This window comes from Apaloderma vittatum, unplaced genomic scaffold (assembly GCF_000703405.1).
Source record: "Apaloderma vittatum isolate BGI_N311 unplaced genomic scaffold, ASM70340v1 scaffold10038, whole genome shotgun sequence".
In the NCBI taxonomy this organism is placed as follows: Eukaryota; Metazoa; Chordata; class Aves; order Trogoniformes; family Trogonidae; genus Apaloderma; species Apaloderma vittatum.
In genome coordinates this window covers 82180-106255 of record NW_009731255.1, presented here as the reverse complement: position 1 = coordinate 106255, position 24076 = coordinate 82180, and the positions used below count along the sequence as shown (strand labels likewise).

At 43.1% G+C, this 24076-nt stretch overlaps 1 protein-coding gene across 1 annotated transcript in view; it reads right to left on the bottom strand.

Annotated features, from left to right (window-relative positions):
* Positions 1-309: 309 nt before the first annotated feature.
* The window catches only part of KIF26B (kinesin family member 26B), a gene marked incomplete at its 5' end in the record, with an annotated part of 63056 nt that continues 39289 nt past the window's right edge, over positions 310-24076 (bottom strand). Inside the window, 5 exons of the mRNA XM_009875124.1 lie at positions 310-903; positions 2456-2606; positions 3985-4187; positions 17601-21024; positions 22164-22326. Of these exons, the coding sequence (XP_009873426.1) occupies positions 755-903; positions 2456-2606; positions 3985-4187; positions 17601-21024; positions 22164-22326 (4090 nt within the window). The remainder of the gene's footprint in view (positions 904-2455; positions 2607-3984; positions 4188-17600; positions 21025-22163; positions 22327-24076) is intronic.

Sequence of the window (24076 nt, the reverse complement as noted above, 5' to 3'; positions counted from 1 at the left end):
ATGTCCCCTCTCATACATTGTAGGCTGGGGAAATTACTGTGTCCAGAAGAACATATAAGAAAACCTTACTCACTGATAGAAATATTTTTTGTTTCATGTGGGAAAGACAAATTTCTCTTTGAGTGGCCTTACTCTGGTAACAAGAAAAGACAGTTAACATTTATTCATATGTTGTACTGATTAGGAAATATCTCTACAAACACAAGTTACTTAGAAACAGCAAGTCTGAAATAGGAGAAAACACCAAGAGAAAAACAAGCTGTAAATACATTTCAAAAGTGTGTTTGTTTTTTTTTTCTTTTTCTTGACTAGCACCATCTGTACACAATAAAGTATGAACATAAATGTTTGGATAATAAAGATTTGCAAGGCACTTAAACAGTTTTTCTGGATAGGTTTTCTTTTAATGAACCTCTCAATGGAAGTCCTACAACCACCTTTCCTCCTCCCTCAGCTAACGCAGGGAAAGAAGTGTCTTCTGCCAGCAGTTCTTATTTACAGACATGTCCTTAAAGGTTCCTCAAAGTGCTCTTTTAGGCTAAGAGAATCAACAACCTTATATCTCCATTTTTCATGCTCGTCCTTTTTTTTTTTTTTTAATACTACTCTTCGGTATAGTATAGCAAATCTCTCATACACACAATTGAGACTTGACTCCAACCTTCATCCTCATTCTGTTGTCTTTGGGATGCTATTCAGAAGGGAAAAGGAGGATGGCAGAGATGCAAATTGAAATTCTCTTGAGGTTCATACTTTATCGGCGTCTAGAGGTGATGTCAAAACAGGTGATCATCATGAGATGGGCCTTGCAGAAGTTGACACGGTTTTCCAAACGCTCAGTCACACATTCTAGAGCCTCCAGGTATTCCAGAGAATCCAGCTCAAATACCTGCTCCAGATCAACTGTGGGAAAGAAAATACACAGATAGAAAAAGGAGACAAAACCAGTGCTGGTTGGTGGGAGAAACAAAGCTAATTCAACTGTTCAAACTCATGAGTTCTGTATAGGATATTATCTCTGGCTTGCCACTGTCATTAAAAGTTGTCTTTTATGTTTAATGCCTACTAAAAAGGCACAGCAACCTGCTAATAGTGAAAAATACTTTGCATTGAATGCTTCCTGGAACAATATGCTCCACCATCCTCACCAGAACTGCAGATGCCTTTGCCCTACTCCAACACCCTTAAGCAAATGTCGAGTGCTAAGCATTTGCTGACTCTCTCACACATTCTGTTGACCAGAAAGAGACTGAAATAGGTGCTCTGTATTTGAAGGACAAATCCTTTGCTGAATGCAGAACCCAACCTTCAAATTCCTTGTTCTTCACACCTATCTCTATTCCATGTGATTTTCACTAGACCATTCAAAGCAGCAAGGGAAGGCACACACATCAATCGCTCCAGCATAGGTGCCTGTACGCTGCCCAAGACCACCTGGCAACAGCTTCCGTGGAAGCCGAGTGTGATTTACATTGCCTGAGCCAGCACTTCCCATTTTATCTGGTTCCTAAGGTATCCTTGAAGCTTTCTGCATTTATCACACTGGAATCTGAAGCAAAGGCATCACACAGTAAGCGCATGGCAATATATGGAAAATTCTCTGCTCCCTTCAAAACTGTCCTTTTTACCTCTCTTCCATAAGAGTATTCCTGAAACTTATACTGTGGCTCTTTTGCAGGATGTAAAGATGCAGTGTTAACTTACGGCAGCCGTCAAAGGTAAAGTTAGGACACTGTAAGAGAACATACCAGCCAACATGCTTTTACCACCTGCAGTTATCCTAAATAAGTTGAAAATAGGTTGTTATTTCCCTAGAACACTTTGATATGAACTCATCTGCTTGCTAATACTAACAATTGGTTTACAATTACTGCCATACTCTTTATCTTTTTTCCTTTGAGATATTGAGGTCCTTCTTAATTTGAATGTGAATGCCCTTTAAGCTCTCTGAACTTTACACATCTGTAGTTATAAAAAATGGGCCATATTAATTTTTCATGTAAGCCCATGGTGTCAAGGGATAAGTTTTCTCCACAGTGTTATTTTGTGGTAGAAGAACAGATTTATAATATTGCTCATACATCTGAGTGATCTGAGGCCAAAAATAAAAAAAATTAAAATCTCATTTTCAGGAGCTGTAGACTGAAACGCAAGAACGTTAATCTACCAATGGCAATATTCACCATTACAATGCTGCACCATTTCAACATTCAGCTCTCAGGCAGAAAGGATTGTTCAGTTCTACTGACAATATTTAATAAGACTTACAGGGACTAGTTCTAGAAATACAGTCAATCTAATACTTGCCCTTAGGCCATATATTGGCCCATTTTAGTTTACAAACACAGTAGCTCACATCTCATTCTTGGGAAATATTTCTACTCCCCTTTGCCCCACCCCCATTAAATAAACCAAAGGACGCCTGTAAGTCCAGGCAACAAAACAACATCCTTACATTCACTGAGCCATTTATTAGGATCCAGCATTAGGTACTGTTTGGTCACCTCCAGTTCTCTCATTAACCACTCGTACTTGGCCTTGACTTCAGCAATTCTCTGCTGGCGATGCTCCAGGATTTTCAGCTTGGCATTGAAACATATCACCTCCTGCCAACCAGGAAAAAGGAGCAGGGAAGGAATAGGTGAAGAGAAGGAAAATCACCCAGATCCGTTCAGTCAAATGATCTTCCAGTCAATAACACCAACAATGAGCCATTTACTCTGGAAGCATATGAATCACTGCATGAAATCATCCATCATCCGCTTTATTTTTATTGCTTTTGTTTGGTTTTGATGGTTTCCATCAGGGAGCTTTGGAGACTTTGCAATGGTAGTTAATAATAAGCCATAATAATTAATAACAGGCAGCATCCTGAAATCAGATTAACTTAAGCAAAACATTTCTGGTTTTTGTCACCAGAAGTTTAGCTAAGAAAATCTAAGCTCTTGGAAAACCCCATGGCTTACTGCATTAAAATCCTAAATAACATCTCTGTGCTTCGTGCATAATAATGCAGTAGCCATGTTAAAAAATAAGAGAACTGCCAGCAATATCAAATTTAAAACATCCTTAAATGAAGGGAATATGTTATGCAAAGTTCTAGCAATTCACAGTCATTAATAAAGAAGACACATTTTCTGTGAAGATATGCGGTACAGTAGCAGCACAGGGAGCAGTGCTGTCTGGAGACACCCAGCCTGGCCTCCCATGACTTCTGAGGGGTGGCAGCCATCAGGATGTGCAGTAAGTGAGCCCACAGTGAGGGTGATACTTGCTTAGGAGCACTTCCAATAGCAGAACTATCCTCCTCCAAGCCTGCATGAAGGCCTCAACACCATTCTACCTTCTGCTCTGTAGACAAATCTGTTGTGTGAGTGAAGGTGCAGTGGAAACCCCACTCCGGCAAGAGATGTTTTTCTCCATACAAAATCATACCAAAGAACAACATTTCAAACAGTCTAACCAAGTGACAGGGGCTAGGAAAAAAAATTGCCCTAAACTAATAATAGTCTACCCAAAGTTATCCAAAGTTACTCTAAAATTTATGCCACCAATTTCAGATACCCTTCCCGGTCATACTTCTCAAAAGCTAACCTTTACAATTCCCTGATCTTTTTGTAAATTTGAAGGCCTTAAGCTGGCAAGAACAACTTCATTATAGAAAAGACATTAGCTATCCTGAAAACAATACAACTGAAGCACTTGAGGCAGCATTACTGCCTTGAGAGATAGATGGGACAAGATGCTGGAGCACAAAACCCACCAAAACATTAAGCAAGAGGCAAAAAATGCAAGATATCAGTGTCCATTTAACTGCTACGGAAGAAGGCATAACTTGAGTCACAGCTGCTCTTAAATGAGATAATAGGTTTTGTTGCCTGTTGAATTAACCATATAAGATAAAACACATTTCTGACTGCATAAGCCAAACTCTCTCTTACATCTTCCAGGAGGACAGAGACAGATTACACAGTTTGTGCTCACCTTGCTGTCCCCACCTCGTCGCCGCTGGAGCCTCTCCACGTCATCTATCTCATAGACTTTGATCTCAAAGGGTTCCCCCAGCCCTCTCTGCCCACTTCGCAGAGGCCCATCCACCCAGCGGACCCCAGGGCTGTTGGCAGGCTTCCTTGCTGGGGAAGCAGTATCAAGGGATAAAGCTGGAATAAGCCTCCGTCTCTGTGAACCTGTAAATGCAGAAAGTAACATTTCATGTTAGCACAATTATTGCCTCTCCTTTCTGCTCCATTTGCAGAAATGTCTACATAATATGTATATTCAGCCTTCTTATGCACTGAAGAAAGACGAGTAAAACCCCAGGGTCACCATGGAAGTTGGGGTTAGCTGTAGCTGTAATGTGCAGTACCCACTCACTGAGTCAGATCCTCATATGTTCTTTGGTGCCTGACACCAGGATTTGATCTTCAGAGTGAATATGCACCCTAAAGTTTCCAGATCTTGTGCTTGCTTTCCTTTGCTCAGGTCCTGGTGTGTACAGGTTTGCCAACAAAAGACCGGACCAGCAGTTTGGAACTGGTCTAGCTTTTGCTTTCTTGTCTCTTTACTGGTGCTGCTTCTTACAGTCTAAGGACAAGCATTAGCCAGCCTCTGCACAGACTGTCTCCAAAGGAGGTGTGGTTTGGATTTTTTTTAGTCACAGCACAAAAAACCACTTTGATACTCATGTTCTTCTACTGTCTTGGAGTTGAGTGTTAGTATATCGCTACCTAGTTCTTTGCATAACACCAGTGTAGGCTGGATGGAGCAGTAAAAACACTAGAAAAGACAAAAGTCCTGCTGTAAGTACACCCAGCTTGGGGGCTGCCACCAGAGCTGCATTAGCTTTGTCTCTGTTCAGTAAAATATTCTTTTAAAATGTTTCCCACTTATGCACTTACTGCAGCACTGGTGATGGGCAACAAAGCATCAGGAACAATGGGCTGGCAGAAGGGTTAGTCACTGCATCTGCTTCATGCTCATGCGCACCCACCCCGTTTTATAGTAACAGCACAGCAATAGCTGAAAATGTACTACGACTGATGAAACCTGTGCTGTATGGAAACAATCTACCATGTGAGTTGACAAGTCAGAGCCTAAGGTAAAGCAAGGGAGAAAAAGTATGTCACTGGCCTGATAGCAGTGGCAAAGAAGTTGAGTGTATGATTTGCTGGGAGAAAGAATAAACACATAAAAAATTAAAATCAATGTGCTATATTTCCTTACTGAGTTTAATATACTCACAGCAATGGCTGTGGTTTTACAAAAAAAGTTCTGTAGCTGACAACTCCTGGAGGGTCTCCCTTGGGAGATGAATGGAAAGGATGGGAGAAACCAAAAGCGAGAGCCAGAGCCAGTAAATTTGAATGAAACTATTAACTGACTCTCTTGGCTGCAAGAACAAAATTGATGCCAGCAGGGAAGGAATGTAGAATGATCGTGTAGATTTTATTTTAAAAACAAGACAAAATCTTTTAGAGGAATCTCCAGCACTACATTTATTGAAACTTGAATGTAAATAGCGTGAACATGTGCCAGCTTGGTGCTTCTGTGAAAGCCAAACAAAAACCCCCAAAACTAAAATTATCTGTTGATTGCCAGGTTTTTGGATTTGCAAGTAACAAAGCATTGCTTAGTTTCCTTCATGGGAGTCTGTTTCTCTGCTGACTTTGCAAACTATTGCATCTTATCCCACTGATTTCTGAGTGCAGCAGCCTGTGCTAGAAACCAGCAGTTAGGAACCAGCAATTAATCTGTAAATGCTAGCTCTAAGATGTATGAGAACAGTCTATCTTGCTATCTGTCTGAAAAGCCTAGTCTACAGTGCTTTTATGTGAAAGCATTTGAGGTAACTATGCACAAAAGGAAGAGCACAGCCAAGGCAGACAGACAAGGGCTCTACAAGACTGCTTCACAGCAAACAGCCTGAGATCTGGAGTGCCTGTCCTGTGACATGGTTGTATTTGCTACTCAAGCTGCAGCCCAGCAAAAAAAGCCCATAGGCGAACAAATAAAGCCTTACAAATACCAGCAAGTAGGAGTCATTTTAGATCTGTGGTACCAGTCACTGAAAGTCAATGTCAGCATTCACTTATCTTGAATGAATTTTAGTTAATCTCTACATTAAACTGCCTGATCAAGAGAAGAATCTTATATTGATAAAAGGAAAAACAAGTCCTGACCCATTACCACAGCTGAAAACTGACGAATGTACAAAAGACACAGTTTGGGAAGACTCCAGCAAATTGCAAGGCTAAAGATGACTCTTGTCAGCGATGCTAGAGACAGGCAATTGAATGGCGAAAGCAGCTGCTTCCTTGAAAGGAGGTGAGATAAGGTGAGGAACTATTAAATTTTGGTTTGTGTAAGAAGAGACCCTGCAAATGGGTTCAACCCTGCCTGGGAAAACAGCTCTCCACTTGCTTAGATGTAAAGTGCACTGAGCACATCCCTAGTGTCACTCCAGACCAAAAGGATTTAGGCAGTAAATACTTTTAAAAATGCTTTCTAGGCTTTTGGCCATGGAGTCTCACAAGAGCAATCTTTCAAATTTTGCCTGAGTGTAAAAGCAATCTCCTTCCCATCTTTTCTGCTCATCGACTTTCAGAGCTAGCAACACTTGCAAGTGTCAGATCTGACCTCCTCTTTAATGCAGCCAAGTGCTGCTAATTCTTTTTACTTTGTGCCCTGCACTGATGGCCACATATCCTTTTGTACCACACATTCAGACTACCTCTAGCATTACAAGGAAGTGTCTGAGCAGACTGGAGATTCCTTCTACCCAGCTCCTCCATGCATGGTTGAACTTTGACTAAGGTGGTGATTTTTTCTGTAATATTTGATTTTCTCTCCCTTCCTTCCTTGGGCAGTTAGCATCATCCTCTTGTGTAATGGAGCACTTTTAAACTGTCCCTGCTGGAAAAAATGCCACTATGACCAGAGCCAAAGCTCAGGCCTGAGACACTGTAGGAATACAGGGGGATTGCTCTGATTCACCTTGCCATGAGAAGAGAATCCGGGCCTTACTTGGAGCAAAGCAAAGCAGACATCACCAGGGTATGAATTACTCAGATGATGGTAAATGTTTTTTGCATTTAGTTCCCATTCACATCCATTTAGCTCAACAAGAAACAGAAGCCTGTGGTCTAGAAGGAGGGCTCCGACCTGAGGCTCCGGCTAGTAGTGCTTATCCCTCAGAGAAGAGGCAGCAGAGGCTACAGTAGCAGCAGGAGACACGCTAACACGAGCTCATTGTGTTTTCCTGGCCAGAGCTCGTGCCCAGATAGCCCATGGGTTATCTCAACAAAGCCAGGCTGCTGGCTCTTGGTGCGCCAGAGCAATGTGGCAGGGGAAACCTGCCTGGGGCAGGCAGACTCAGCGCCATCTGTCCAGGGGCTCTTTTGGGATGCAGGGGCCACCTGCACAGGTCTCCTGCCCCTGCAGTGGGTACCTCTGCATGCAAGGCAGAGAAGAAAGAGGGATGCCTTTTTATCTGAGCCTTGAATGCTGACTCAGAATGATTTATCTGAGGTTTAGAGCGCTTTGGGGAGAAATGAAATGAAATGAAAAATCTCCTACTTCTTTGCAGTGAGGCAAAACCAGATCTAGTTTATTATAAACATGCACTGATTAATAGGCTGCTTATTAGCCCAAGTGCAGGAAATAACGGTGCCTTTTGACAGGAGGCTCCTGCCCCTGACCTCTCCATTTAGCCTCTGTTTTTTCTGATTTCACCTTAATTGAGATTGGTAAGGAGATACACCTAAAGCAGAACTTCAGGGTGAGTGTCACAAAGCAGCTGACAACTTGCTCATCCATATCCACACGCAGACACAACAATTTAATTGTTAGAATGAATACAGCTTTCCATTTACATACAAAATACCCATTTGAAGTCTCAAATTTATCAGGAGCAATTGATGGGGTTAGGATCTCATAAATTTTGACTGTATAATACATAAAATGCTTAGCAGGAATTACAGTGCACCACTCCTCTACTTCCCCCACACACGTCGCCCGCCAGGGAGCTCCACAGGAGCAGCTCTCTCAGGTCCCTCCTGCCTCTGCCCCTCTGTCTGGCACTGGGGGAGTGTGCAGCCTGCCCAGCACCTCCGCAAAAGGGCTGACAGCCCCGCCACGTAAATGGGATTCATTCCCCCATCCAAAAAAGACATTTGTGCCAAAAATCGATCTGAAAGAAATCCTATAAGCTGGACCCAGGACAGAATAACAACACTTTCTTTTATGATCTTGCAGCATGTAAAGCAAGATGTCATTTGCTAAATGTCTTGGAAGATATGTTTTTCATTTAGTTTGATTTTTTCTACACTCAGAATAACCCCTCTTAAGCCTAGCTTGAGTATGAATAATCAGACTATGACATAGCCCTGAAAATGCACAGAATACAAGATTTGCTTTCGCAACAGATCTGTTTCTTTACCTTGAGCTATAGGTTAAGGTTCGACTAGGTTAAAATTAAGATAAAGGGAGTAACACAGCAATGAAGGTGTGCAGTGTGAAAGCAGATCTGTCTGAAGAGTGGCACTGAAGCTACAACATAGATCAGTAACGATAAGCCCAGAGAAGCTTTAAGGTATTAAAAACATAGATCGAGCCAGCTAGGTATATAAGGGTAACTTTAAGGATAAGAACACTCACTGACCTCAGGAAAATTGCCAAACTGCATAAAGCTGTGTGCTCATAAACATATGTTGTGACCAGGGAAAAAGCTCTGAGAGGTCTGGTTTTGCTTAAGTATTGTATATTTTGGAGCCTTCCCCTAGGATTCCTTTCCAAGTACACATTCCAAACTGAGCATCTTTTCTGTGAAAAAGGTAAACGCAAAAAAGTATAACCGCAAAATCTTCATGAAAAGATAGCAGGATACATCTGCATGGGATGCAAAACAACTGCTGTCCTAGAAATTTTAGGGTGTTTCAAACAGAAAATGAAACTGTAACTTGATATATCATAATTCTGGAAGTTTATAGTGTGTGCTCAGAGGCAGATGTGGAGCCAAAGCTGTTCCCCACTGCACTTAATGCTATGGGACACAAAACAACTTGCAGTCAAACAGAAAATGAAACTGTAACTTGATATATCATAATTCTGGAAGTTTATAGTGTGTGCTCAGAGGCAGGATGTGGAGCCAAAGCTGTTCTTGTAGTACAGTAGTACTTGCAGTACAGAACCTATTGTTCAGCATTTTTTTTTTTCTCACTAGATATTCCATCCAAACAAAAGGCAACTACAAAAAAAAAATCCTGGCTAAGTAAAGCTGTACCCTTAAGCTCCCACGACTCCTTCTGTGGCTTTATTTCCAAGAAACACTGTGCTTCCAGTAGTAACAGCATCAACCTTAAATGTAATAGCAAACTGTTTGTTTACTAGTAAAGATTTTCTTCCCTGTTTCCCCTGCTGCTCCTCACTGACTGACAGCAAGGGTCCTGCTTTGTTTGAGTTGAAAATGCGCGGCTGACTTCTCCTCTCATTCCCATTTCCTAATGGGATCTGCCCTCATAGGCAATTGTCCATGACTGAGCCAACTCCTCCCCATTCCTCTGACCTCTGTTCTTTCAGTCTATTTTATAGTCCACTTTCCCCAGTACAGACCACATAGCTGTTCACTCCTCAAATTTTCATTGAGTTTTTATAGTTCCCTTCCTGATTACTGAAGACACTGCCAATGCTTTCAGGTGGATGGCCCCTCTAATGGGGTGTAGACTTCACCAGAAGTATTGAAGGTGTCCATCTTAAGGTCAAGACTACAAATACCAAAGAATTCAGGCATTAATTGAAGTGGAAATGTAGACAGCATTTGCTCATCCTGGCAATTCAGATTACATAAGAAGGACCATGTTGCACCTGAACACCTGGAATGGGAAACACTGACAGGATTCATCATTCAGAAGAAAATCTTGTATGCCCACCTCACTGTAAAATAACTCAGGCCGTATTTTGTGTTGACTTGTATGCAATCCAGCTGTTGTGAATCAATAAGAAGCACAAGTAAACTTAAGACTAGAAATCACTATTGTACATAGGAATAAAGCATAAAGCAACCCTTGTTTATAATGTTTCATCCATACCTACGCTGGATATGTTGCTTCTGTACTGGTATAAGGAACATGCTGCAGTACCATCTACACCTAATTCTTTCCTGTGCACCCAGTTAATTTCTTAACTTTGCTTCCTGAATTGCTGTGTCATTTTTAGTAGGAGCTTTTCAGTGCACTTTAGAGCTGGTGAACGAGTACTGCTGAAACCAGATCAGGAGGCAGCCCTCCTGCAGCGTGGCAGGCTGACAAGTAATCTGGGAGGTGCTCCAGGGAAGATGCACATCACAGGGGGATGGGGTGAGTTTTGAGCATCCACAATCCCTAGCAAAAAACAACTAGAGTCTCTTCTAAATATTTATCTCGCTGGATTTTGGTGTAACAGGTATTTGTCAGCACTGAAGCACTATTTAAGGAGCTGGTTATTGTTATTGCAGTATTGCCCTCAATAGCTGCGTCAGTCACTTGAGCAGCAAAGGGAGAGGAAAGGGCTCTGCAGTCAGAACATTAGCTCCCAATAGGACAGTGGTGGAGGCATTCCAGTGAGCTAATTCTGTGGCAGTGTCAGGAGCAGGTTTTATTTACACTCGGCCTAATGGTGTGCGAGTCAGTCATGCATGTTGCATGGAGCCTTCACCATGCACAATAGCCTGCTGCCATTTCCTCTATTAAATCATTCCTATGTTCATGTGGCTGAAAGCGCAGTGCTGGCATGCAGTAGTCAAGCGTGTAAAAAATGATTACTCTGATCCCTTTCAACACAGATTTGCTGCATGAAATGGCCTGGCTTTGACCTGGGAAAATCAATGCTGTTGTTTTAATGAACAAAAAAAATGGAGCAGAAGCCTGCACTTCCCCTCCCTCTGCTCCCCTCAGGGCTGTCCAGCCAGCAATCACATGCATAAAGTCATCACTTGCATGCAGACAGTTTTTTCCTGTATAATTCTAAACAACCTTTGTCATGGTAAAGGTATAATGCAGGGTATCAATTAGCTACCATCACTTGTAAGCAAGTTAAAGTAGAAACGCTAGAGATGCCCTAAGGCTTTCTGATACAAAGGGCAATTTTCAGTTCCCCACATTGTGCCTTAGGCAGTCTAAACATAAACCAAATTCCTTTTCACTTGGATTCAACAACAAAAGCTCAGACTCTTTTTGTTGGTGTTTTGTTTCATCATTATCATTTTGGCTATGTTTCAAAATGTGATGATTTGCAATATTGCTTGGAGACGGACTTTCATAATTTACAGCCTCTGGCTTTTTCTCCTGCTTTTGTAGGCAGGGATAAGTGCTACCAGAGAGTGAGTATGTTTGAACACGGTTTTCAGGGCTTTCCAGGAACCTCTAAATCTCCATTTTTAAAATCACCCCACCAATGAAACAAAGAGCACACCAGGAAGAGAGAAAAAATGGACTGTAATTGTAGATAATTATTGTCATGTTTTAACAGTTTGTCTTTTATTAAAGTGTTTAAAAACACATAGTAATTTGCTCTGCTTTGGTCGTGAAACTTAGTACTGAGAAAGAGCCACAAGGAGTCATGAAACTTTACTGCAAAAGCCATAAAATGCTGCAGCAAGATAGTGAGAAGATTAAAGGGTGTGCATAAACACACACGTCTCTGCACACTAATCTTGCCCTGGACTGACAAGCGCAGGGTCCTGCAGGCAATGAGATACACAACTCCAACTCAGGGCACAGGTTTAAACTTCAGGAAGTCAGCATTTGGAAACCTTAATTTTTCCTCAGTCTTGTTTCTGTTTGATCTTACTTTCAGCAGCATTCCCTAGAGGCTTTGTTTTCTGATGCTCACTGATACTCAGCGTTCAGGAAGGCTGAACTGGCCCAGATTGACCCAACATGAAAGCACTTTACAGGTGAAGACTTTCTCCCCTAAACCTCACCTCTTTGACTGTCTCCTTTTTTCCCATATCTTCTTCTCATGCCCCAATCCTGTGTCTTTGCTCCCATGAGTGGGTCTGTGCACACCAGCCAACAGGCAATAGCCCCTGTTGGTGCCTTAGAGCTGCAGCATACTTGCTGCTCCCCCAAATCTGCCTGGGTAGGCCACAGAGCACTGCCCTGCATGTTTCACCCTGACAGCATTGGCCCCAGCACCAGTAAAGCTCCAGGATCAGACTCAGCTCCAAAAAAAAGCTCAACTAGAGAAATCAAAGGAGACACTGCTCGGCAGAGGTCCATCCCATCTTGGCAGAATGCTGCAAGCAGCAATAGACTGCAGTCCTTAGGTCTAAGTCGATGTCACAAGGGGAGGGGGACTCTATTAAGTACACAACTGTACTCCCGAAGGGTACAGAAAACAGCCTCAGGAAGATCTCTGTGGTCTCCATGAAAACAATAATTTATGATGAACTGGCTCAGAGCCCCAGCTGTTCTGCTGTCCCCAGTGAATGTCTCCTTACAGGCAGCTCTGAAATTTTGTAAGGGACGGGAACTGGTAAATAATATCTGTAGGAGAAGGTAGTAAAAGGCAAGACCAAGGCATTCACGCACATTACATGAGAGTGCAAACAGCACCTGGCTTTGCTGGGTAAACACCATTAGATCCTGTGCTCTTGCTTTGCTGTTAGCTCACAGCAGACAGGACCTGAACCTAGCACCAAATCTGCATCTCTGAAATCTCCCTGTCATGTATTGCATTGAGAATTAAAGCAATGCCCACATACATCCAAACTAAACTAGAGAAAAGGTGCTAAGAACCAAAGCAAAACAGCAAAAAGCAAGTAGGTAACACTTCTGAACTAAGTACCCTACTTCTACTTTTTTCACAACACCATTATCTAGTTTTACGAGCTGGTAACCAAAGAACACAGAAATAACACGAGTTGCCCAAGGTGATACAGCAAACCAGCACCACACCAGAGAATACAACACAGATTTTGCACGCCCTAAAGTGCCACGCTGCCTGCCTTCCTCTCCTACCTGTTGTGTTCCTGTGCTACACACAAGGCCTTGGTAAAACAGAGTTCAGCCAGAATGCATTTCTGACCACGTACAGTAGTATGTATTATAAAAGCACCTTTATTGTTGCCTTTCCATGGAGCAGCATTGGGCCATTGCACTTAAAATTTCTGAGGAACTAACAAATAATATATAATCAGTGTTACTGATGACTGGACAAACTATGTCCTAACACTTCAATGCCCCACTCAAGATAGCACTGCCTACCCAGGAGGAGATTAGAGACAGAGGCAGAAGCCAGAGCCAGAAATATGGTTGAAATGCCAATTGTTCCTTACAGGTGGAAGGCTAATGGAGTGAGTGAAGATACCAGAGAAAATACGGTTTCACAGACGCTTGCGGGCAGAAAGGGAAGAAGGACCTACCACAAAAATAAAATAACAAAGGAAATCCTCCTCTCCACTGCTCAGCAAGGGCAGGGGAGGATGTGCAGCCAAGTCAGTTGAAGTTGAGGTTAGGAGTCAAGGGTGCCTGTAATTTAACCCTGGGTCTAGCTCTCAGTTGTAGGCATTGGGCAGCTTAGTAAAGTCCTCTGTCTTCATTTCTCCATCTGTAAAATGGGATCTGGAATGATACTTACGCTACAGGGTGGATTAAAGAGCAGCTGTACAGTGCTTTGAAATGTACAGCCATAGATCATGGCTAAATAGCTCCAGTTCTGCCATAAGCAGTCACTTTGGGGCAATATATGCTGACATGATGTTATAGGACCAATGTTAAATGCAAGGAAGATGGGAATGTTTATTAAATGGATAGGTTGGCTTCAGGGGAAAGGCTTATGTGCTTCATGATGTAAACATTATTTTTCAATAGATACCAGAATGCAAGAGGTAAATCTATTTATTTTTTTCTTTTTAAGTTTGTACACACAATACTGGGCTCTCTGTGAACTGTAAAGGTACCCAGGAAGAAGCCAAAATTTAACCTAAGGCTAACAGTGAAGAGTATGAACTAGCTTTATCTTTCAAAAGCTGTCAATGTAGGTCTGATGCTTCATGTATGACATTCAGGGCAGAAGCACCTACACACACAAATAATACACTTAAGAGCACTGAAAGACAAGATCTTAATCTCAAGAAAAAAATTATGTCTCTCCAATGTGTCAGAACTTTAAAAGTAATTGTGAGATCTGACAGGGCTGCTGGTGATTCTCTTAAAGACTCTTTATAGCTCCTCTTACAGGGGCCTTGGGCTGATTCATGTTGATCATGTCTGACAGCTAGCATTTCTGTTAATAATAATCATAAATAAAGTGGACAAGGTTGCTTGACCTGAAATGAGAATATCTATAGTGCCATATCCATTATAGCACAGTGGATCTGTGACCGCAAATCAGGAAAGGTCGAATGCTCTTGACACTATGTATTAAAATAATATCTGTCTTTTAAGAGCTCAGAACCTTTGTCTGCTATCTTTTTCGTTAAAAGTCTTCCTTAAGAGAGAACATTCACACTAGAATAGATGGATAGAAAGGACATATTACAGAGGATAAAAGATTGCAAACCTTTGCATTTTTTGTTATGCAATAAAAATATATTTGTGAACAGCTCTATTCTCCCTTATATGTCAGCTCCTCCTTCATGTTCTTCTGCATTGAAGTCATAATCCTGGGTTTATGCCATCATAAATCTGCTGACATGTGAAAAATTATACTATTATCAAACACATCAAAACAGAATTATGATTTCACTGCTACAGGACCAAATGCAAACAGGAACTGGCTTATAAGAAAGTGAAGTCTTATTAATTTCTCGGCAGTGGTTTGTTGCTAGAGATATGGAAGGCACTATAGATTTTTTTCTTTAATTTGCATAAAACTGCTGGCTGTACTTATACACGAATACAAGTAATTCAAAACAATACAGGAATTACTTGCTGATACAGGGAATCACTCTCAAAAGTCAAGTATCAGAAAGGAAACATACAGAATGTCTCTACATCAGGTCATAGGCTGAATTAAGAGAGATGCTTCATAAATTACTTTGAGGGAGATCAATGTGCCAGGCTATGTGGAGCCCACTGGGGCAGGTATCTCCCAGGGACACAGGTCTCCACAGAAAACCCTCTACCCTAGAGATTCAGGTCCAGCAACTGGGAGATATCTATAACAATGTTGACCAAGGAGGGAAGAGCTAACTCACACAAGAAGCTGTATTTGGTGAAAAAGACAGTTCAGATGTTACACAGCAGTAAAAAAAAAAGCAAAGATTAGATTCCCTCTGTTCTCCACTAAAGAAAGATTCCCGCTCGCCCCCTCACTCACTGTCTTTTCATACCTGCACAGCATGAAAAACGAGTGCCACTGCTCTGCCAGGTAGGCTCAAGGCTGGCTAGACCATGGAAAAGCCTCTTCTCTCTGTAGGTGTCTTCCAAACTCCTACAAGACCAACTTGAATCCTGAGTCTCCAACTGTCCTCTCTTTCTAACTCCCTTTTCATAGCACTGACACAGTGTTCAGTCCTGCACAGGGCTTATCAAAAGCCAAAGTTGTGGGCCAAAATATAATGCACAATGTACGATGCACGGAACTAAAGCTCTTCTGTAATTCCAATACAACATTTTTCTCATTCGTATCTTCAGCCTTGTCCAGCTTCCACTGTGCTCTCAAAGCAGCGACAAGGGAAATGAAACAACTAGTTTTATGAGCATCAGAGTAAACAAATCCTGGTTTTCTACTAATCTAGGGTTGAGATGAACTCTGGAGAAGAATACAGGCTCTACCCGAAGCTTTTCTTGGAGCATTTTTTAAAAGTATCTTCTCTGGGGAAGGAGGGATATTCTCTAGTGTCTAGTACAGATAACTCTACATTGTCATTTTCTCTGTGTTCCCTCATCCTGACAGCTGCCTATTTTCACAGAACTTGATACATTTCTGCATCTAAATGTCTTGTGGAAAAAGTCCATATTTTATAGACAGCTTCTACACAAGATACAATCTAGTTGTCTGCATACATCTATAAATGCTATCTCTGTGGGCATCTTTCTTTCTTAGAGGTCTTTTCCAATCTTAATGATTCTACAATTCTTTGATTCTGTGATTCTTTTCCATGGCATACAAATCATTCTTCTTAAGTTACCTTTAAAAAGTTTCTATCTGAAAGGAGCTATTAGAGGGAAATCCACATATTACCATGTAAACTGAAGAGATAGGAAAGAGGTTTTCTTATAGGATGCAAAGTTAACTTCAGAAAGATTAGCTCATCACTTAGTCTGTGCTTGTACTCTTATAGAGTGATCACTTTCAGATGTATCCTCTGAATAGTTACAATCAGACACACAGCTATTAAAACCATATTGATAAGTGTATCAATTGCATTCCATCTGTGCTGCACATGTTCTTCTTACTGCCATAGTCAAGAGCATAAAGATAAGGAAGGTTACGCATTACTTAGTTCATTCACTGCAAATGAATCCCAGAGGTGAGTATCCCGGCAAGTAGAATGGCTGATGAATTAGAAATACTGTGAAACTAACACATTTTGGACAGCCAGAGCTACTGTAGGATAAGTTGCCACTGATATTTCACATACTCGTACCTACCAGTTCCAATGTCAATGTGCATTTTTTTCAAAAGTAGGTTAGGCAGGACTCGCACTTCTGGCTGGGAAAACAGCACTCAGGAAAAAGGTGAGATGACCAGCTGATGGATGCTCCCCATCTCTGTCCTGCAATTTTGCGAAACTCATTCTGGTAGGAAGATGCACCAGCTGCAACTGCACAGGCTTTTGGTACGACCTAGGAGGCTCTTGTCATTTAATAAAAAAGTCCTGATGTAGTGCAGAAACTACTGGTGATTATATCTGAACAAAGATGAAGTCTCTTTGATCCTTTCTGTGATCTATTAAAAGGTTTCAGATTTGCAAGTGTCTCAGCACAGTAGTCCCCATCTATTATTATTAATATAATTTATTACTTATCAATAATCTACCAAGAAAAGAAGTACTCAACTCAAAAGTTAAAAGAGTCTCAGAGTCAGGATAATATCTTTCAAGGGGCATGGGCACAACTTTTTTCCATCTTCTAAGTGGGAAGAAGGAAATCAGGGGTGATTTCAGCTGCAGGACATCTCACACCTTTGGGCATCCAGAGCACAGAAGAAGAAGTGGGCTCACAACTAATAGTGCTGTTCAGCAAGACTCTGGTCTTGTGCTGGTGAAACAAATGCATATCAAGAGGGAAATCTGTGCCCAAAGTGCTTAAGAGTACCAGTTACATTTCACTGTTTCACGAAGGCATCTTTCTAGAATCAAATCAGAAGAATATTTGTATAAATAAATTCTTGAATTTGGCCGCCATTAGCAACACTAATGAGTTTTAGTGATAAATGTTCCTCACTTCACGTGAGGCAAACCTAAGTGAAACGGATGAAGGGAAGACTCCACTGCAAAAATGACGTAACCACACAGGATTTTTCATGAGACAAAATGAAGAAACTCGGAGCCCAGGACACTTATCCTGGCCACGCTCTAGCTGGCACAGAATTAGCTCACCTTTAGGACTAGCCTTCCCACCATGTACTAGTTAGCTGCTTTAGCCTGCATCACTCTCATAGCACTGCAAACTTACCTGCATTTGATCGTTTCTTTGGATTTTTGAGACTTCGGCACCTGCCGCTTGCAGAGCTGCTGTTCTCGCTCATGGAGTCTTGTGCTGAAGAGGCGCTCCCCGTTGCCTCACTGTCCCTCATCATGCTCTCATAGCCACTGCTCCCCCCGCTGTGGTAGAAGAGGGCTGTTTTCCCCATGGCAGGGGGCAGCTCCCCGCTCAGGACGCTGCTGTTGTCGCTCCCGTGACCACTGCTGCAGCGGTGAGGTTTCCGAGGAGGGGTGATCTTGCTGTAAGGTGAAGGCAGCATGTGAACAGCTGGCTTCTCATCCCCGGGAAGAGCCCCGCGCTCGTCTGCCTCTGAGCTTCCCCGCAGCTGTAAGCCTCTGGCACCGGTGCTCCCTTGGAGCAGCTCTGAAATCCGCCCATTGACAGCCCGAAGGGGCAATTTGGAATTAAGGCTGGAGCCCCGGTTTCTGCTCAGGGACTGTGTTGACCAGGACATGTTCTTCCCACTTGGAGGCAAACTGGAGCTCTGCCCTACGGACTGAGGCAGAGACTTGGTTGAGAAGCTGAGAGTTTTGGTGGCAGAGGCAGACAGGCTGCGGGCCTTGGGACTTGCCAGCAGGAGCTTGCTGACTGCAGAGATCTTTGACTGGCTGGCTTTCGGGGAGGCACCTGCTGACTGGGAGAGACCCGAGTTGGTGGGTGAGGACATGACACTACGGCTGAGACTCCTTCCAGCCCTAGGCATGGTGGTGTCTTTGCCAGGGCTCATTTTGGAGCTCACAGAGGACAGGCTTTCCGCTCTTTCCAGCGACAAACACTCATAGTGGCTTCCCGTGGACCTCCCAAGGGAATTGGTCCTGCTGGCAAGCTGCTCTAGTTTGGCACTGAAGAGCTTGCTGCTGCTGTTGTTGTCAATGCCAGGGCCCTTCTGTTTGGCATTCAGCTCCTCAGGGAAACTGGCCAGGAAGGAGCCAGGCTGGCTGGAGGGACTGCTCGTGGTGCTGCTGGCTGCGCTGTGCTGGGGGCTCGCTCTGTTCTTCTGATCCAAGCTTGACTTTCTCACTGGTGGCAGAGGAGGGGTCCCTTTGGGACGAGTGAGAACACCGTGTTTGGGGGAGGCTACTTTCTTGTCAAGGCTAGTCTTAGAAAACTGGGGGAGGGCAGGAGAACCAACTCCACTGCTGTCAGTGGCAGTAGAAAAAAGGTGACTGTCAGGCTCCTCTGGCTTGCTTGCTTTTGGGAGCCCTCGAGGGAGGCTGCCATCCTTCAAGCCATCACTGGAATGAACAGGGCTTTGAGTTGCAGAGCTAGATGCTGCCACCTCACACCCATCCACGATCCTCTTCAGACTGTCAGATCCTGGGGAGATAGAGGCATCTCCACTGCTGCTGCTAAACCTATCCACTAAGGACTGCTTTGTGCTGTGCTCAGACTTGGCTGAAACTGCGGCCATGTCAGGCCTTGGCCCATCAGTGATCCCAGAGCTGTCTTTTTTTACATCTTCTTCTCTCTTCAGCCAGGGGTCTTCAAATTTGATATCCTTCTTAGCACTGGATTCCTTCCTGTCATGGGGATGAGCAACCTTTGGATCTGCAGTTACCGACGGTACAGAGTCATCAGTGCCTTGTGCTTTGAAGGGATTAACAGCAATACATGGATACACAGTAATGTTTGTCTTCATTGGGATGTAGCCCTCATAGCTGCTGAGGCTTGCACTATTTTTGATTGTGACAGTAGTTTTCCCTAGAGCTGATATTTTACAGCCTTTGATGGGTGGAACTTGGCCGAAAGCTTCGTCTCCCATTTCCGACAGTATAAGCATGTTGTCAGTCACTGACTTCTGTTTGTCCCTTAAACAAATCATGCTGGCGCCTTGTATGGTGCTCGCAAACTCAGAGGCAGGGGGTTCTGCCATTGCTTCCCCATGCCCATAGCATGCCTGGGCTATGAAGCTGTGGCACGACTGTTCACCATCACTCCCTGTGCTCATTTCGCTCAACCATGAGCTGATGGATGAGCGCCTGCTGCCGTCATCCTGGGATTTGTCATCCAGACCCAGCTTTGGAAGTGGAAGGAACTGTGTGATGCTGACTTCAGACACAGGAGCTGCACTGGAGTAACATTCAAGATCTTCAGATATGCTGCTGATTATACTGACTGGCCTAGACCCAGAGGCCAAAGCCTGCACAGAGCAGTCACTGTTAAAACTGATGATACTGGTTGGGCGCCCATTGTCAAGGACCCCACTAATGGTTAGCTCTTCTACAAGGGTGAACACCAGCTCATCCTCCCCATTCAGCTCCAATGGCTGCTGTACAGTCACCATGGTGGTGCTTAGAATCTCCTTCTTGGATTCTGGAGAAATGTCTTGTTGACAATCTTCATCCAGAACGGTCTCTTCAAAATCCCCATTGCTGGAGGACACCAACTTCTTCATGATCCGAGGGCTCATGCCTACAGGTGGGGTCCGGATTTCTGGCTGTAACAATGATTCACTAGATGTCATCCCAGTATCCTTACTCATGGGAGCTGGTGGGGGTGTGGAGCTGGGCAGGACTCCTTTCTGTGTATAGACCTTGCACCGCTGGGAAGGAGAAGTTGGTGGCTTGTACTCGGATGTTTTTGAGAGGCTTGCAATGCCAAGCCGGGGTGAACCCATTGGCCGAGGTTTGCCTTCCACAAATCCACAAGTGTTGAGACTTTCTCGGCTGCTCTGCAAGCTGGTGCTGTGTGCTAACTGACAAGAGCTAAGCTCTTTACTAGAGCTGCCTGTTACACTCCTGGGAGAAGAAGGCGTTGAAACATTTGTAAGAGCTCCAGAAGGAACAGGGGAGTGATTTCTCTTAGTTTTGCTGGGTGTTGCATTTATATTTTCCTTGGCTTCTCTATCAGGATGCTGACATTCTGGCATCGTATCTTCCTTATCTGACTCTGGTAAGTGGCTAATCTCTGCCAGCTGGCTTGAGACAGAGCATTTAGACATCTGGTCTGAGCTAAATTGAGCAGACAACTCCTCAAAGGGAAATTTGTCAATCTCTTCACTGCCATCTATGCAATCCAGCCTCTCTTGGAGTTCTGCAAAGGTGTTGCACTTCAGGCAGTCTCTTTCAGATGTGCTGGGTCCTGATTCACTAACTTCCTCCAACCTGCCCTCGTTTTTGGTCTTTTGCAGAGCAGGGACTATGGGAACAAAGTCAGGGGGGCCCTCATTATCTGTTAGTTCCTTATCAGAAAGGGCAGTGCCATTTGGACCAACGTAAATCACTGTGTCACATGACTGCTCACTGCTGGATGAATAATCGGGATCACTTGATAAATGCAAGATAGGGAAGTCTGGGTCAACAGTGTTTCTAGAATGGAAAGGCCTCAGTTGGGTTGGCCTCCGCATCCTGCCCTCCTCACAAGAGCTCTCTCCTCCTGAAGAACTCGATGTGTACTGCAATATGAGAGAGAGACCACGACAAATCAGCATTGCAAACAGCTCCTTGATCAAAGTGCATACACAAAAAGGTCACAGTCACATCTAAACTAGGAAATCTCTAATCTAAGGCACAGAATTCTGATGCTTCTTATCCACAGTTCAACAGCAAACACGCAACAGGGTTCAATAGAAAACCCAATGCGCCAATTCTGTGTTCCACTCAAAATAATGAGACTTCCAAAAAAAGTACCAAATAAATGGATTAGGATCACTCTCTTAATTAAGCTTGGCTAAAGAAATCAGATATTTGGCAAGGGCTTTGCTGATTTGGGGTGTATGTATGTGAAGAGAAACAAGAAAACTCATTACACAAATAAGGCACAGAAAATAAAGACAATCCCCATTTGGTCATACTGCCAGTGTATGGAACTGTATAACGTGCACTCAGAGGTCTCTGGGGACACACTGCTGTGATGGTGTGGGGACTGAATCCCTTTGCTTATCTCTCTTCAATCCATTGACAAAAAGGTTTTGTCAATCTGTAGACTGTCAATTTAAATGAAACACATAAAATTCACTTGGGCCCAGTTCACACCATAAGCTGTACAGAAGGAACCAGGACTCTAAAACATGAAAGTGGACACAGCCCATCCTCACTCTACATCTTGAAAAATATATCACCTGTATTTTGAAGCAGTGTGAATAAAAGGGGCATCAGTGCTGGCAACAAATACACTGCTTTCCATTTGTTTTCCTCCTGCTCTTTCTGAGAAGCACAGAGAATCTAATTCTTCATTAATCCCAATTTCCTTTAACTCTGCAGCAGTTTCATTTCTTATTATTTCATTAGCACTAACAGTATAACTGAAAATAAATGCTCTCTGACAGCTGTATCACTAAATGAGGCCAGCTTACAGACCTGCTATAGTACATGTCAGAACTCACTCCTCTGTATGTGAAACTGAAGTGTTAGCCCCTCCTAGTCTCTGCTGCGTGCTCTAAGCCACTTGCCTAGGACAGGGTACCTAAACCCCACGCACTTTGGAATTGATTACTGATTTTCTAACATGCTGCTCTACCCTATTAGGGATCCTTCAGGGTTCTTCTTCCTCTCTCCTCTACCATTACAATAAGGGAGTTATACATTGTCTTACCTTAGTTTTCTTTTTCTTCATCCTGAGGACCCTTGATGCAATCTGGATGGTGGACAGCGTCTCAGCGTAGTTCCCCGCAGCGGTTGAAATGTGAGCTATCATTGTGGTGCGGCAGTTCATATTCCCCAAGGACTCCCGAAGCAACATGGTGAGCTTGCTGTCTCTGCAAAATAAAATGAATTAAGGCTACATTAGCGAGCAAGGTTTCACTTCAGCCATCGTGATGTCACGGGTCTCAGCAAGATTTTTTTTCTCCTCTTTTTAATGGAATCCTAATTAGTTTCCTTCCTCAGCTTTGCACTCTGTTGTGTCTGCAGCTGAGCATGTTGAAAGACCCTGGACTACAATTTAAGCTTCTTTCCTCTTCCCAGTTCCCACCTTCTGTCTTCTTGTGGCCTCAGTCTTCCTGGACTGTTACCACTGCCAATACAGATGCAGACCAGCATTGGAGATTAGCTATTAGGGAGCCACTGTAGGAAATATCAAACTGCTGCCCTTTTCCAGTGCATAGTGTGCAAGAAAACTCTGGTCTAGCTCTGCAGGACAAGAAGGTAGTGGATTAGATTAGAGAATCCAAATTTTTTCTTGCCATCTAGGGCACTGAGTAACTCAATAACGATAATAGTTAAATCATTGAAATTAATTTTGGAGGATGCTGGTGAAATACAAAACAATCAAGCCTTAGGACTTCACACAATTTTCTTTGATATTAGATCTTTTCTTCCACTGATGCGGAAATCAAATTTTCCGTTCTTGCTATTTACTCTATTGTTTGGCACAGGATAGCTTTTGAAATGCTGATGCCTTATTGTGAGTCTGTCTGTGACTGGACTAAGAATATGAATTTTAACAGCATAAAGTTGCATATATAAAAATTCTCTGGTGGTCATCTAATACTGTACTCTGAAATGCATCATGTAATTTTTAAAGGCAACTTCAGCTACAAGGTGTACAGGTCAACTGGATGGCTAGTTGGGAAGTGGCATCCCCTTGAAGAGAGTCTCTCCTACACTAAAGGTGGTGGATGACAGTTACATACGGCTGAAAGCAAAGACAGCAACAGCCTGAAATTTACCTACTGCTAAAGGAATTGCTGTTGTAATGACAGTAACACCTTCAGAGGCTGCAGGTCAGATTTTTGGGGCTCACTGCTCAACACCTGCTAATGACCTATGGTGCATGTGTGTCCTTGGTCATCTGCTTAACATGTCCAGCTCACAGGTATTTGGCATGGAGCTGCAACGGCTGGGAACTGGAGCTAAGGCTGCTGGATGGGACTGACAGACAAACACCAAAGTACTTGAACCTCTCTTTTTGACTGAGTAAACAACAGCATTTGGGATGCATATTTTGATGCATCTGGCAATAAATTTGTCGTGCTTCTCTGAGATGCCCAGTACTTGCAATTTCAGCTAAGTTAGAATACTGGATGTAAAATGCTTTTTGTTTCAGGAATTCTGTTTCCATCTGCTCCAGACACACTGAAGACAGTCCAGTGTCCCTGAGAAGCAAACAAGCATCTACAAACAGTATACAGTGACAGCCTCACTCATTCCATTTGTGACCTAAGGCTGCTTCGAATCTACAGATCCAGAGTTAATAGGCTGCTGTATCTCAGGTTAGTGGCCCTCCCTTCCATCAAGGAATAACTAAGATGTCAAATTTTGTACATCAGTTACCACCACTCCAATGCGTAGTTATACAGAAATTATTAACATCTGCACAGAAATCAATAACAAACATTTCATTTGCTAGTGTTTCTATCATAGCAAAACATGAGATGACAGGGGAAAGGGCAAAAAGAATATATTCTGAACATGTTCATCTCCTGAGAATACACAACCCATGCAGCTAGCATCAGCACACTGCAGCATGGCTTTCCTAGAGCTATATGCATTATGAATATAAAATAA